The 15,510-nt window shown below is 41.2% G+C and overlaps 1 protein-coding gene across 2 annotated transcripts in view; it reads left to right on the top strand.

Moving 5' to 3' along the window:
- The window catches only part of LOC111161911 (cytoplasmic FMR1 interacting protein 1), a 116,234-nt gene that overhangs the window by 48,706 nt on the left and 52,018 nt on the right, over nucleotides 1-15,510 (top strand). Inside the window, exons 7-13 of one of the 2 annotated variants that reach the window (XM_022525981.1) lie at nucleotides 1,345-1,441; nucleotides 1,543-1,671; nucleotides 2,838-2,942; nucleotides 5,145-5,236; nucleotides 8,061-8,178; nucleotides 11,785-11,907; nucleotides 12,708-12,833. In XM_022525981.1, the coding sequence (XP_022381689.1) occupies nucleotides 1,345-1,441; nucleotides 1,543-1,671; nucleotides 2,838-2,942; nucleotides 5,145-5,236; nucleotides 8,061-8,178; nucleotides 11,785-11,907; nucleotides 12,708-12,833 (790 nt within the window). The remainder of the gene's footprint in view (nucleotides 1-1,344; nucleotides 1,442-1,542; nucleotides 1,672-2,837; nucleotides 2,943-5,144; nucleotides 5,237-8,060; nucleotides 8,179-11,784; nucleotides 11,908-12,707; nucleotides 12,834-15,510) is intronic. The other variant, XM_022525982.1, reaches the window with a different exon arrangement.

Raw genomic sequence — 15,510 nt, forward strand, 5'->3', positions numbered from 1 at the left:
GTGCAAAAACAATGAATTCTGTTATGCTAAAAGAAATTTAAAAAAAATATATATATATATATAAATAAAAAAGAATGTTATCATTATCAGAGTTCATGTTAGGTTTAAGTCTGTAATTTTTCAAAAACCTGCAGAAATAACAGTGGTTTAAACAAGGTTGCAGATCATTTCTCTCTCACCTGAAAGTCCTGAGGTAGATGGTCTGCAGCTAATGAGAGGATTCCACAGTGTTCACACCAGGGCTCCTGCTGTCTTGCTGCTCTGCTGTCTTCATGTGTTATCTCATGGTCCAGGATGGTGGCCTGAGCTCCAGCTATCGTTTCTGCATTCCAGTCTACAGGGAGGAAGGAGGATAGAAGGGGTCATACTATCTTTTATAAGTAAAATTCTAAGTGCCTTGCAGTGTTTTTCATTATATCTCATGGCTCAACCATTGGTCATGTGGACATGATGCACATTGCTGTAGCATGGAAATTTGGGGTTTATTTCTAAAGAGGCACAGAGTAAATGTTGGTGTAGGTTATCAGTCTTTACCATGAGAATTCTTCATTAAAACTCCCAAGTTTTTAGGTTGCAGACATGTTCTTATGTGGCCAGTTTCCACTAAACTTTTTTGGGGCTCCCCAGATGAGCATAATGCTCATACTCACCTTTGCATTGCTTTGCAAGACCCAGGGAGGGACTCATGTGTACCCTGCAGTCTTATTGGACCTGAATGTATAGGTAATTATGTGTATGCTGTTCCCTCTCCCCTCACATCTGCCCTGTGAGTAGGACAGATGGACAGTTGTTCTTATAGATGTGGTAAGTGAGTTTCAGGAGAGTTCAGGAGGTTAATCCAGGATTGAGCAGCATATTGGTGGAGGAAACCGGGATTCTATCTCTGAGGTTTGGCACCAAAACTATATGTGGTCCCTGACTTTTGAGAGGCATGGTGACCTGGAGGATTCTTGGCAGAGAACCTGGACAGTGCTGACCATCTTCATTACCACATAGTGGGAGTCACTGAGGGGGAGGCAGTCTTTCTCAGAGTTGGGAACAGATAACTGTGGGGAGAAGCCAGTATACAGAGACCCTTCAGGAAGGCCTGTGGTCAGCACTGCCAGATCTCTGAGGAAGTCCATCAGCTGTGGACAATGAAGTGGTGACCTGTCCAGGCTGGCAAAAAAGTGACCTGGATTCCAGGGTAGACAAGCTCGAGGAGGCTGAAATTATAACTAGCTACTAGGACCCGCATTTTTACAGGTAACTATCACCAGATAAAGTAATCTGTATTTTTCCTGCCCCCACCTTTTTTAAATCATTAAGCACACTGGTTGTTTAACTCTTTTTTTGCTTTCAAAGGGCTGCTCAGTTTTTACGGAAAATGGCAGACCCACAGTCCATCCAGGAATCACAAAATCTGTCCATGTTCCTGGCCAACCACAACAAAATCACACAAGTAAGGCTCGTACTCTTGCTGCTCTGGCTGATGGGACGCATTGCTGGGGTCTGGGGTCCCAGGAACAGTCCCTGCCATGGATCTCACACTCTGTGTTTCAGTCGTTGCAGCAACAGCTTGAAGTGATTTCTGGCTATGAAGAGCTTCTCGCCGATATCGTGAATCTGTGTGTGGATTACTATGAGAATAGGATGTACCTGACACCCAGCGAGAAACACATGCTTCTCAAAGTACGTGTGTGGGCATGACTGCTTACATAACTGTAGAGAGAAGAGGCTGTGCTTTGATTATGATCCTTTTGCCAACCTTTTTTTATTCTCATGCTTGCCGTGTGTGTGTGTGTGTGTACACAGTATCTTCTCTGGTGCCCACAGCATGCACTACAGGCTCTCAACACATCCTATGACTGTGTCTCAGGCTTGACCCCAGTGCCAGTTAGGATCATATGCCACCCTCTGGAAAATGTGCCCATGGGTAAGGAGGTATGGGGTCAAGGGCTTTTCTCAGCATTAGCTTCTTATAGCAGAGGTTACCTCAGGTTCTGCTTGTTAAGGATATGATTCTTAGGAATTAAGAATACTGTGTCTCCATGATTATAGTAGACTCTTTTTGGTCAAGAACACGGCCATTCACCATATTGGAGAGGTTTTCTTTTCTTTTCTTTCTTTTTCTTTTCTCTTCTTTTCAAGAGTTTACCTATTTATTTGAGTGAGATAGAGGGAGAGAGAGAGAGATCACATGCAGGGGGGAGGATAGAGGGAGAAGCAGACTCCCTACTGAGCAGGGAGTCCGATGCAGGACTCAATCCCAGGACCCCGGGATCATGACCTGAGCTGAAGGCAGGTGCTTTAACTGACTGAGCCACCCAGGTGTCCTGGAGAGGTTTCAGTGACATTTCTTACTGGAAAGAGGAGAAGCCAGTTCTGCCATTGCATTTGTTCTGCTTTCCACCTTTGGGGAGAATAGCCCTGAAGGACCTTGTGCTAGGTGTCCTGTCAGCCCAAAACCTTCCATGTAAGAGTGGGCCCAGCCCAGTATCTCTTCCTGCAGGAGAGCACCGTGCTGGAGGGCACTGTCTAGTGGAGCACTCTGTGATGGTGGAAATTGTCTATGCCATCTGAGCAGGAGCCTCTGGCCATGAATGTTTATGGAAATCCACATTTAGTATTGCATTTGCTTGATGAGAGGTGGAGGTGGTGTTTGTGCCCGGGGAGGACTTTAAAATAGCCGCAAGAAATGACGCACATAGAAGAATAGCTTCATATGAAGGGGTAGCTATTTATTTATAAGGAACTTGTGAAAATGCTTTTTGAAAGAAGAGTGAACTCTCATTTATGATCTTAGGGGTAGTTAAACTTGCAGGGCTGAGTTTTTTGTGCCATTTTGTGATTTTCAGGTCATGGGGTTCGGTCTATACTTGATGGATGGGAGTGTCAGCAACATCTATAAACTTGATGCCAAGAAAAGAATAAACTTATCCAAAATCGATAAGTACTTCAAGGTGAGTTACATTTTTTTAGATAAGCCTTTTTATCAAGTGTAAACAATTTGAATTTTGGGAGGTAAATTCTGTGACCCACATCTGGAAATGTGGGCATAGGCAGTGGGGATGGGGGACGTCCTGGCTTCTGTCTGCAAAGGGGGCCATCCTCCCTCCTGTTCTGTATCAGTTTTGCCTGGGTTTGAACCTTGTGTAAAGGGAATCATGGCTATGTGTATTCTTTTGCATCCGACTGCTTTCACTCATTCATTAAATTCATCCCTGTGAGATCCCGCAGCTATAGATAGTCCTTAGGTTTTCTTCGTGGTGTCCATTTTATGATAACACCTCAACTTATTTATCCAGTCTGTTCTGATGAACATGAGGTCATTTCTAAGTTTTGGCTGGCACAAATAATGCTGCTTTGATTAGTGCACGTCTGTGCATGTTACTGTTGAACATATGTATTTCCAGGGCTAGGATTAGGGGCCACAGGCATATATATTTTCAGTGTTAGGTACAGCCTAATGACTGCTGATTTGCATTCTCACCACTCCACATCCTCACCAACACTTGGCACTGTCACTCTTTTGGGAAAGAGCATCCTGAAATGTGGTACATCATTGTGACATTTTTGGCTGGTATTTCCTTGTGTTTTAGTTGATATTTCCCTGGTGACTTTTCACTCTATTAGTGTTTTGTGTGTTGTGAAGTGTCATTTCAAGTTTCTTTATGTATTCGGGTACGTGTTATTTGTTGGGTTCATGTGTTCTAAAATACATGCATTCTGCCCTATGTGGCTCTCCTTTTCACTTTCTTAAGAGTGTCTTAAGTGAACAAAAGTTCTTAATTTTATTGTAGTCTAGTATATCAATCTTTAATATCTACTTTTTTAAAAAGATTGATTTATTTATTTTAGTAAGTGAGCACGTGAGAGCAGGAGGAGGGACAGAGAGAGAGGGAGACAAGCAGACTCCCTACTGAGTGGGGAGCCCAAGGTGGAGCTTGATCCCAGGACCCTAAGATCATGACCTGAGCTAAATCTAAGAGTCAGATGCTTGACTGACTGAGCCACCCAGACATCCCTTTAATATCCACTATTAGAAATCTTTGTATAGGGCAGGCTTATGAGAATTTCCTTCTTATTACCTTCTAGAAACAGCACCATTTCCTTTTCTATCTAGATCTATACTCCTTCTCAACCTGGCCTCTATGTATGATGTGAAGAACAGGGGTTGACATTTTTAGATCTTTTTTCTTTTCCCCATTATGGGCATCCAGGTGACTTAATGTATACAAGGTCTCTGGTAACAGAACAGATCTGCTTATCAGAAAGCCTTCAAGTTACATTCTTCACGATTGTCTTGGGTGTCATCCCTTTACTGTTCAAATAAATTGGCTTGCTGATTTCCATATACACACACATATATACACACTACCCATAAACCATTTTTCTTCTTGGAATATTGTTTGGGCTTCCATAGATCAATTCCATAGCTCAATTTAGGGAGTAGAATACAAAGTCTTCTAATCCATGAACCTGATATATTTCTCCATTCATTTAGAACTTCAAAACTTTCTCTAGAATTTTTGGTAGTATTTTTGTTTAGAGGTCTTGGCCATATTTTGTTAGATTTATTCATACATATTTATAGTTTTTTTAAAAATTTTATTACAAATTGTTTCTCTCTCTCTCCTTTTTTTTTTTTTTTTTTTTAAAGATTATTTATTTATTTATTTATTTGAGAGAGAGAGAAGGACCAGGGGGAAGGGGCAGAGGGAGAAGGAGACTCCCCACTGAGCAGTGAGCCTGACCTGGGGCTTGATCCCAGGACTCTGGGATCATGACCTGAGCCAAAGGCAGCCACTTAACTGACTGAGCCACCCAGGTGCCCCAAATTGTTTCTCTTTAGATTTTCATTTTCTATTTGGTACTAGTATATAGAAATGCAATTGATTTTTTTTTTTTAATGACCATGGGTCTAGCAGCAAGGTAAGTTAATTTTAATGTTTGAATTGGTTTTATGAATATTGGTTCTACAATTGTATATGGTCCTTCTTAAAGTGAATGTGTAAGTTCCTTACAATTTTTTTCTAGTAAACAATTTACAGAGATAGTATTCAGCACATAGTAATTACCAGCATTACTCAGTCTTGTGATGGTATTTGGTGACTAAACATACATAGTGACCTTATTTTTTTTTTTTTGTTCTTTAAATATAGCAGCTCCAGGTGGTTCCACTGTTCGGGGACATGCAAATAGAACTGGCAAGATACATCAAGACCAGCGCCCACTATGAGGAAAATAAATCTCGGTAGGAGGAGAGTGAGCTGTCCAGTTGGAACATTCTGCAATGTTCTCATTGTGGTTTTATAACACTTACTTATCTAGAGAGAACACCTTTGACATTTTTAACCATCTGGAACCAAATGACCCATATGGTAGGCCTTGTCACTGGTGACTGCTTACATTTAAATTCATTAAAAATGTTTTTTTAATTTTCTTGGTTAAAACATCCACATTTCAAATGTTCGGTAGTGGCTACTGTGTTGGACAGCACAGATACAGAGCTTTTCCATCATCTCAGAGAGTTCTGTTGGGTAGAATGAGTTGAGAATATACAAGCTCAAAAGTAGTATGCTGGTAAATGCCTAACAACTAGCCCTGCTGGGGGCATGAGGACTTTTGCATTTATATCACAGAGATTATAAAACTATCACCTAAGGGCCAAATCCAGTCCAGGGCTGTTTTTGTAAGATCTCAGTTGCTTTATTATGAATGGTGTTTATATTTTTAAGGGGTTTTTAATAAATAAATAAATAAATAAATAAATAAATAAATAAATAAAAAGAAGGCAATGGCTGTGTGACTGAGACAAATAGCCTGGAAATTCTGAAGTATTTATTTACTTTCTGGTCCTGTAGAGAGAGAGCTACCTTGGCTCATAATTACAGATGATAAAAAACGTACCATTATTTTTCTGGAGATTCCACATAGCCAGCTGAGTCTTGCAGGGTGCTTTTTGTTGACCCTTGCCAAACACATGTACCTGTAGCCAACCGACAGTTGCAATTCAGCCATGATTTTGAAAAATGCAGTTACATCTCAGTCTGCCTACTCAGGTGTCAGCCAAATTTTTTTTTTAAAATAAATGCTGAATTGTAAACACTTTAAGCCTTTGTAGGCCACATGTGGTATCTGTCATATAGTCTTCTTTGCTGTTGTTGTGGTTTTCTTTTTTTATTTTTATTTATTTATTTATTTTTTTAAAAGATTTTATTTATTTATTTGAGAGAGAGACAGTGAGAGAGAGCATAAGCGAGGAGAAGGTCAGAGAGAGAAGCAGACTCCCCGCGTAGCCGGGAGCCCGATGCGGGACTCGATCCCTGGACTCCAGGATCATGACCTGAGCCGAAGGCAGTCGTCCAACCAACTGAGCCACCCAGGCATCCCTGGTTTTCTTTTTTTAAACAATGAAAATATAAGTACCATTTTACAGGACTCTAGGGCCATACGAATGCAGGTTGTATTTGGCCTGTGCTGAAGTTTGCTGAGCTCTGTCCTAGCTTATTTCTTAATAAATCTGCCTTTAAATCCAGTTAGGTGATTTCTCATTCTCCTCTAAGTTACATTCATTAAACTGAAACCTCTTTCTGCTTCAGCACCAATTTAAGCTCTGCTTTCCGTGTAAATACCCCTGCCGTGACTGACTGCAAGCTAACAATGTGACATCTCTGGTAGCATGTCCTTACACAGTGCTTCTAGCCTAACACAGATGAGCTCTAGATGATAGGTAATGGCAAAACCAGTAAGAGAATCAGGAAACGATGAGTTTTGCATTCTTATTTGGACGTTTTTGATATGAGTCAATAGCATTTAATTGGTGGTAATGGGTATGTTTAACAGCCACCTTGGGATGGGCCTGAGCATGTAGCAGTCAGCTTTGAGAGCCCAGCCCAGCAGCCCTGCACCAGCATCTGGGTCCAGAAGGGGTGGTCAGAGGGTACGGTGTCAGCAGTCAAGTTCTGGGCTGCAGGGCCTTGCCGGAGGTAGACATGCTTTTGGGAGCCTGCATGGGTGGCAGGTATATGGAGGGCGAAATCCATTATAGAGCCTGGGCCTCAGATGCTCGTTGTAGACTCGGAGCCACCTTGGATGCTGCCGACATAATCATTGCATCATCCTACAGTTGAATCAGAAAGTAAGAAAGGGATGCAGCTTGAGACAATGTACCCATTATTTTGACAAGGGATAACCTGCATCCCTTCTCTTCAAGCAAAGAGGACCAGCTTGTTAAAAACATGGCGAGAGTGTTGGTGTTGAGTGTGAGGGAGCAGTGGTCAGAGCCCCAAAGCCCATGCTTTCTGCCTGAGACCTCCAGAGCTTTAATTGTTAATAAACTTCTTTTTTTTTTTTTTTAAGATTTTATTTATTTGACACAGAGAGTGAGATCACTAGTAGGCAGAGAGGCAGGCAGAGAGAGAGGGGGAAGCAGGCTCCCCACTGAGCAGAGAGCATGACGCAGGCCTCGATCCCAGGACGCTGAGACCATGACCCGAGCTGGAAGGCAGAGGCTTAACCCACTGAGCCTCCCAGGTGCCCTGTTAATAAGCTTCTTTTCTACTAAATTGACTATCTGTTTGCTGCTGAAGTGGTGTGTTGTGCACATAAGTTTTATGGCAACACTGTCTAACTTCCAAGTATGTCAGTTTTCAGTTCCCCGTAAGGGTAACTTTTCTGAGTCTTTGGCAGACTTGTTTTCTGCTATAGCTTATGTTTTCATATGTGAGTAATAAAAGATAGGTGTTAGCAGTTAAGGGGCCCTTCCTTGCAAAGGTGATGTAGCAACAGCTCTTAGCTTTTTTGAAAGTAGTTGACTGATTAAGGAGAAATTACAATTCCTTTTCCAAAACACAGATGTGAGAAGGTAGGACAGTGGCTCTGACATAGGGGAATGGGGCTGGCCCAGCTGTTTCTTTGCTGAGAATTCATGTCCTCTCCAAGCCTGGCCAGGGTGCAGGACCAGTGGGCCATCCTGTGTGCCTGCTATGCCTGTGTCCCCAGCCACCCCGCATTGTGAAGCATGAATCTTCTGCAGGCACCTCTTCAGGTAACACACATTTCCCCTTCACTGCCAGATGGACGTGCACATCGTCCAGCAGCAGCCCGCAGTACAACATCTGTGAGCAGATGATCCAGATCCGGGAGGACCATATGCGCTTCATCTCAGAGTTGGCACGCTACAGCAACAGCGAGGTAAGTGGGCCTTCAGTGCCCATCCGTGCCAGTACCTAAGGCCAGAGGTGTGCGAGAACCTTTGGCTGGATGGGAGGGTATATCCTTGGTGCCCAGAGGAGGAGGGCCTGGAGTTGGGGCTAGGAGGAAGCACTGTCTCTTAGCTATGGGTCTTTTTAACTCCTTCCAGCTTGGCAGCTGGGTTTTCTGTGCCCTTGTTTGGGCTGGTCACATTCTCTCTACCTGCCAAACACAGCTCCAGGCCAGCCCTGCCAGCGTGTGGGGTGGACAGGAGGGGGGAGTTCTGAGTGCAGAGGAGCAGTGGGAATGTCATTTCTCACATGTGAGCGGGCAGGGCAGCGAGGTCAGGGATGTGGCAATGATCCACGGTATGCGTGCTACACAGAGTCTTAGAGGGATCTGGAGACTTGAGACCACATACACACCTCTCTGGTCTTTGAGAATCTGGTACCTCAAGATTCTCAGTAGGATCATTAACATTTTGAGGGAAAAGTTCTGTGTGTTGGCCCCATCCATTTCAGGATGATGAGCTCCCCTATCCCTCAGCCAGCAAACACTAGCCATCATGTAACCAGAATGACTGGAAGACAGTCCAAATGGTTCAGAGCACACGCTAGCTCCAAGCAGACCTCTGGTGCCCCCAGGAGGAGGTGCTGTCTCACTGTCTCCCCAGCTGACAGCACAGCCCACAGGGTGGAGACAGAGGCAGGGGCTGTGCTGATGTAATTGAAAACCGAGTTTGTGGGAAGCTCTCAGAGGACATGTAGAGTTGATTTCTACCCTTAAAATAGGTGTGTCTGACAGCGCATATGGCTCCTGTCTATTTTCCCTCTGATGTCTGCTATAGTACCTTTATAATTAAGATAATAGTTTTAATAAGAAAAAAAGAGATCGGGGCGCCTGGGTGGCTCAGTGGTTAAAGCCTCTGCCTTCGGCTCAGGTCATGATCCCAGGGTCCTGGGATCGAGCCTCACATCGGGCTCTCTGCTCGGCAGGGAGCCTGCCTCCTCCTCCTCTCTCTGCCTGCCTCTCTGCCTACTTGTGATCTGTCTGTCAAATAAAAAAAAAAAATCTTAAAAAAAAAAAAAAAGAAAAAAGAAAAAAAGAGATCTTTGAATGCTCTGCTCAGTTTACTTTTAAACAGGTTTATGAGGATTTAATCCACATACCGTACAATTTGCCCATTTAAAATGTATAATTCAAAGGTTTTTGTTTATTCACTGAATTGTTTACCACCACAGTCCATTATTGGAACATTTTCATTACACCCAAAAGCAACTCTGTACTCATGTGCTTCTGATCTCTATATAGATCAGAGGTTCCAACCACCCTCTTTGGGTTTTCCATGTGTCTTATGGAGATCAGGGCTCTTTTTTTTTTTTTTTTTCCAAAAGCTACATTTGACAAAGGCTCTTTTTAAACATGACTGGAAGGCAGCGATGCTCACCACTATACCACCAACGCTAAACATGACTGTAATAGCATTATCACACCTAAAAAAAAAAATTCAAATATTCCTTAATATCAGAGTCATTGTTCAGTTTCCTCTATTGAGTCACAGATGGTTTTATTTTTCCAACTTGATTTGTCTCAGGATCCACATCAGTATTATACACTGTAGTTGATTGGTGACACATCTTTGAAGATGTGTCCCTTCTCCATCCCTCTTGCTCCCTGTGGGGTCCTTTGGTGTGACTTCTGTCTTCTGTGCTTCTTCTGCATGGGTGATTAGATCTGGAGGCTTCCATCCTCTCAGTGCAGCTGGGCCTTCGTTGGTGGTGCTGCAGACTACTAGAGCGTCTGGCTGTCTCTCTTTGGAGTGTGGACAGCCATCGTCCACTGCCAAGTATATGATTCATTAGGGCTGCAACATGATGGTCTTCTAGTCCTTTCATTCCTCAGCTCCTCCTCTAACAGCTGAGCCTTTCTCTGCAGTATGATTCCTTCAGGAGAGAGAGTCAGAGCTGGATTCTATTGCTATGTGTATCAGTTTTTCAAATAATTGATTCTCTAGCATTATCTAAGGTAAACTTTTTGGAGTACTGTTTTAAAATTCATCTACTTTGTTTATCCCCCCCCCACCCCCCCACCTGCTTTCATGCTGAGAATCCTGGTTCCTAAATGACTGCAGCATATTTTGACTTGATATCTTAGTATACACTTAGCAGTCTTAAAATAGCAATACCAACGCTAATAACAATATAATTACTAGAAACAATATAATTATATATTGTAACATATAACATTACAGTATTATGATGACAATATAATTACTAAAAGTTGTTTTTAAATTTATTTTGTAAGTTAATTTTGCCCTTAGATTTTCTCCCTCTAGGAATGGAGAACAAATCATTGGTTCCTTTCTCTCTTTCTTTCTTTCATTTCTTCCTTCCTTCCTTCCTTCTTTTAAATCATTGTTTTTCAAAGTCCCTTGAAGTGGTTTGTTTTGTGTTGGTCTCAGCGTACTGATAGTGATGACTGAAGGACTCATTTATCTTTGGCAGCCCCCATAGACATTTCCCTAAGCGGAGACAGTATTGTGGCTGGACAGGTCCTTGTGGTTCTTATTGTGCTTGCAAGATGTACCTCAGCAACAACCATCAGGGCATTTTGAAAAAAAGAAGGATCATTACTTATAAATTCTGGAAGGCACGTGGCATGCCTAGAGCCACAAAGCGAAGTGGTGCTAGAGAAGGCATGTTGATCTGGGACTCCGCCTTTACTGGGGCTCAGGGTGGGGTATATAGGATTTCATGGGCTTATTCTTCAGTGGCACATTTCAAACATAAGAGCAGGAATTAGGGCACTAAAGTGGGGTCACTCAAGTGATAAGTTATCTAGGTCAACCAGAGCTTTCTAAGAGGGGAGCTTCATAGATGGGACTGCCTGGCTCTTTATCTATTTGTATAGCTGGCACTCTGTTTATTCTAGATGGATGTCCTTGAAATGGATGCCTCAGCAATCAAAAGTTTAATGCCAGGCACTTACTGTAATCAAAAAAGCTTGTTGTTAGGTACCTGTACTACATTGTTCTTCAGCGCGGTCATGAACCCAATTCAGTATACACTTTAATTCATGCTTTCATTTTGCTTCTGAGTTTTAGGGATTGTTTGTGTCCCATAATTTAATTTTATATCATAATTATATTAAATATTTATGTGGTTCCAAACTCAGATGTACAATAGGAGGTATATTCAAAGAAATCTGCTTTCCTTTCTACCCTACACCTTCCTGCCCTTTAGGTAACCATTCTTAATTATAAGTTTTGCATTTTTTGATATAAGCAAATGCACATGATGTGGCATGTTTTCCTTTATTAGCTAAGTAGAAGAGTAACTATGCACATGGTTCTCTTAACACCATGTCCTAGAGATCCCTCCAACACAGTCTGCAGAGACATTCTCAGAGAACTACAGAATGTCTATTGTCAGGGCTCTGCTGTTACCAGCCTTTTGCTGTGGTAAAGGCTCCTATGTCCCTGTCATCATAATTTTGCAGATGCACCTTTCTGGCAGATTCCTAGTGGATTTGCTAGGTCATGGGGTAAATGCCTAACTGGTTTTTCTAGATATAGGGTGACTTCTCGATGCTCCTCTGGTGCTCTAGGTTGTCACAGGGTCGGGCCGCCAGGAGACTCAGAAGACAGACACTGAGTACCGGAAGCTGTTTGACCTGGCACTTCAGGGCCTGCAGCTGCTGTCGCAGTGGAGTGCTCATGTGATGGAAGTGGTAGGCACTCTGTACTTGTTTTTCTTTGGAAATGCAGAGATCTGGAAGAAATCTACCCTGGTTGATTAGAAGTGCTTTTCCCAAAATCATCCAAGAAATTGACTGGTATTTTTTCTGCATTAACTTCGGTCTTTGGATCAAGAACAAATTGACTTTTTTTTATCTTTGATCCCAGGAATAAAAAATTCTGTATCACTATAAATGTTTCTTAGGTGGCTCAAAGTACATTTCATTTATGTGTGTTACAAATAAAGGGCCTCATCTTTTAAACCATATAGACAGAATTTGTACCATTATGATGATTTTTAATTCTGTTTTAAAAAATGTTTTCTCTATAGAGTTCCAGCCATTGTTTTTTGTTTAGCATTAGTAAAATAGTTTCTTGGAGATTTGGATACCTGTAAGTCATAGAAGATTTTTCCTTTTGTTGTTTATTTTGACCAGATAAAAATTACTAAGCTAAATGAGTATGTGATCATTGGAAAGGATGATTTTTTTTTTTTTTTTTTTTTAGTCTTTGGATATGCAACACAAAATATCCAGGACATTTTACCCTACGTATTTCTTAAACCTGAAGTCATGGTGCCAGACTGTCTTGCAGTTTTATGGAGATGGACTTACTGTGTGAATGTATGTGTGTGTCGTGTATGTGTGTGCATGCGTGTATGTGTGTGATTTTCAGATGCAGCTAATATTAGAAGGCTGAGCTTTGGTCACTTTGGTGATAGTCATGTCAGTATGACCAGAATGTAAGCATTTTGTATTCAGTGTGCCTGTCTCCCCCTTTCTGACCACAACAGTATTCATGGAAACTTGTGCACCCAACGGACAAGTACTCCAACAAGGACTGTCCCGACAATGCTGAGGAGTATGAGCGTGCCACCCGCTACAACTACACCAGTGAGGAGAAGTTTGCCCTGGTGGAGGTACGGTTTGCTTTCTTTTCCTCCTTTTGCTCTCGCCTCAGACTATCTTCCCGTTCAAAGCAAAGGCAAAAACTTGAGTAAAATTCAGTGCACGGTTTCATGTTGTCGTTTCTGTGTAAGGCAGCCCTCTGCATCTTTCTTAGTTGCCAGCAGAACAATGAAATAGAATGTAGGTACTTGGTCTCTGCATTGATGGCTCCTCTGGGTAGATCAGGGGTGCACTCACAGGTGTCCAGGAGTGGGACATATCTTCTTGATTGGGAGAGAAGAGGAACAGGATGTAACCCTGGTACCCTGAGAGAGAGGAGCCCTCATATTTCCAACTGTTAGCACCAAGCTCTTTGCTCTCACATATGTTGGCTCTGGCTCCCTCAGCTCTGTACTGTATTCATGAGCCTTTTTTATGAATAGATAATTTCCAGGCCATTGAGTTTCTTTTACAGTTGGACTTTGTCTTGTTTAAGAAAACTTTGCATACCCTAAGGTTATAATTCTTCTCCACCACCTTCTGAATGTTTTATTATTCTGGCTTTCACATTTAGATCTGAAGTGCACCTAAAGTTAGTTTTTCTTTTTCCTTTTTTTTTTAAGTTTATTTATTTATTTAAATAATCTCTACACCCAACGTGGGGCTTGAACTCACAACCCCAAGATCAAGAGTCATGCCCTCTTCTAACCAAGCCATCCATGTGTCCCCCGAAATTAGTTTTTAAAACACTCTGCCTCCACCGCTCTCTCTCACCTTTGTTGTCAGTTATGTAACCATTCATGTACGGATGTGGTTTTCTCACTGTTCTCATCTATTGGTCAGTTGGTCTATCCTTGTTCTCATGCCCCTCTGTCTTAATTACTATAGCTGATTCTGTGTCTGGTAAAGTAAGCTTTTCTGTCTTCAAGAGTTCCTTGGTTATTCTTGCTATTTGTATTTTCATATACATTTTAGAATGATTTTTTCATATCTCACAGTGAAATCTGTTGAAATTTTTAATGTGGATATGAATAAATATATAGGTCAATTTAGGGAGAATTGATAAATTTAGAATATTAAGCCTTTTATGAACATGGTATATCCCTCCATTTATTTAGATTCTCTTTAATTTCTCTTTTATAATCTGTAAAACTCTTAAACATCTTTTGTTAGCTTTATTTTTAGGCATTTGGGTATTAGATGATAATGTTTTAAGTTTTTTCTAAATGTTTGTCATTGGTATTTAGAATGAAAATTATTTTTTGTATTTTTTTCTTTTTTTTGTATTTTTTTTCAGGTATCTACCAGCCTGTCTAAACTATTTGTTAATTGTAACAAATTATCCATTGGATTTTCTACCAATATAATAATCATCTGAAAATGATGGCAGTTTTATTTGTCCCAACTTTCCATTTTTATTTTTTTAATCACAAGGGGTCAGACCCCTACTTGTTAAATAGTAGGCACCAGCCATCCTTGTCTTGTTCTTCATCTCAAAGGGAAAGCTTTCAACCTTTCACCTAATGTGTTTGCTATAGGTTTTTTCTTTTTCTTTTTCTTTTTTAATTTGAGAGAGAGAGAGCACAAGCAGGGGGAAGGGCAGAGGAGGGAGAGGGAAAAGCAGACAACCCACTAAGCAGGGAGAGCCTGATGAAGGGCTTGATCCCAGAACGCCAGGATTATGATCTGAGCCCAAGGCAGATGTGTCACCGACTGAACCACCCAGGCGCACCTTGCTGTAGGTTTCTTATAGCCAACTTTCATCAGATAAAGGAACTTGCCTTCCTTTCCTTGTTTGCTAAGAGATTTTATTATGAGTTGATATTAATTCTATTAAACACTTTGTATCCAGTAAAGTACTTCTGTGACTTTTTCTCTTTTATTCCATTAATGTGGTGAATTTACACTGATTGTGGGTTTTCTTTTTCCCCCCATTTTTTTTTTTTTTTTAAATCAGGTTTGATGTTAAGGTCGCCTTGCATTCCTGGTCTAAACTCAACTCAATCATGACAGATTATCCTCTTTATATATTGTTGGATATAGTTTGCTAGTATTTTGCTTAGGACTTTTATATCAAACTTGATGAGTGAGAGTGTCTTTTACTGTCACTTTTTTAAAATAAACCTTTTATTTTAAAACATTTTTAGATTTACAGAAAAATTGCAAAGATGGTACAGTGAGTTCCTATCTATCCCACAGCCATTTTTCTTTATTGTTAACATTTCACATTAGTGTCATTATAATGAATAAACCAGTATTGTACATTATTATTAACCAAAGTCCATACTTTATTCGTATTTCCTCAGTCTTTCCATAATGTTTTAGTTCTGATCTAAGATCCCACATTACATTAAGTCATCATATCTCCTTAGGCTCATCTGGGTTGTGAGTTTTTCAGACTTTCTTTGTTTTGGATGACCTTGACAGTTTTCAGGAGCACTGGTCAGGTATTTTGTCAGATGTTTCTCAGTTGGTATTTTTGTGACTTTTTCTCATAATTAGATTGGAGTTACAGGTTTGGGGAATTTGGACCACGGAGGTGTGAAGCATCATTTCCATCACATCACATCAAGAATACATACTGTTAACAAACTCATCACAGTTGGTATCAACCTTGCTTATCTGGCCAAGGATGTATTGTCAGGTTTCTCTATTAGGAAGTTCCCCTAAATCTTCCTCTCTCCTTTCCCTTTTTCATAGTGTACTTTA

Source organism: Enhydra lutris, unplaced genomic scaffold (assembly GCF_002288905.1).
Source record: "Enhydra lutris kenyoni isolate GAN:26980312 unplaced genomic scaffold, ASM228890v2 scaffoldscaffold87, whole genome shotgun sequence".
Classification (NCBI taxonomy): Eukaryota; Metazoa; Chordata; class Mammalia; order Carnivora; family Mustelidae; genus Enhydra; species Enhydra lutris.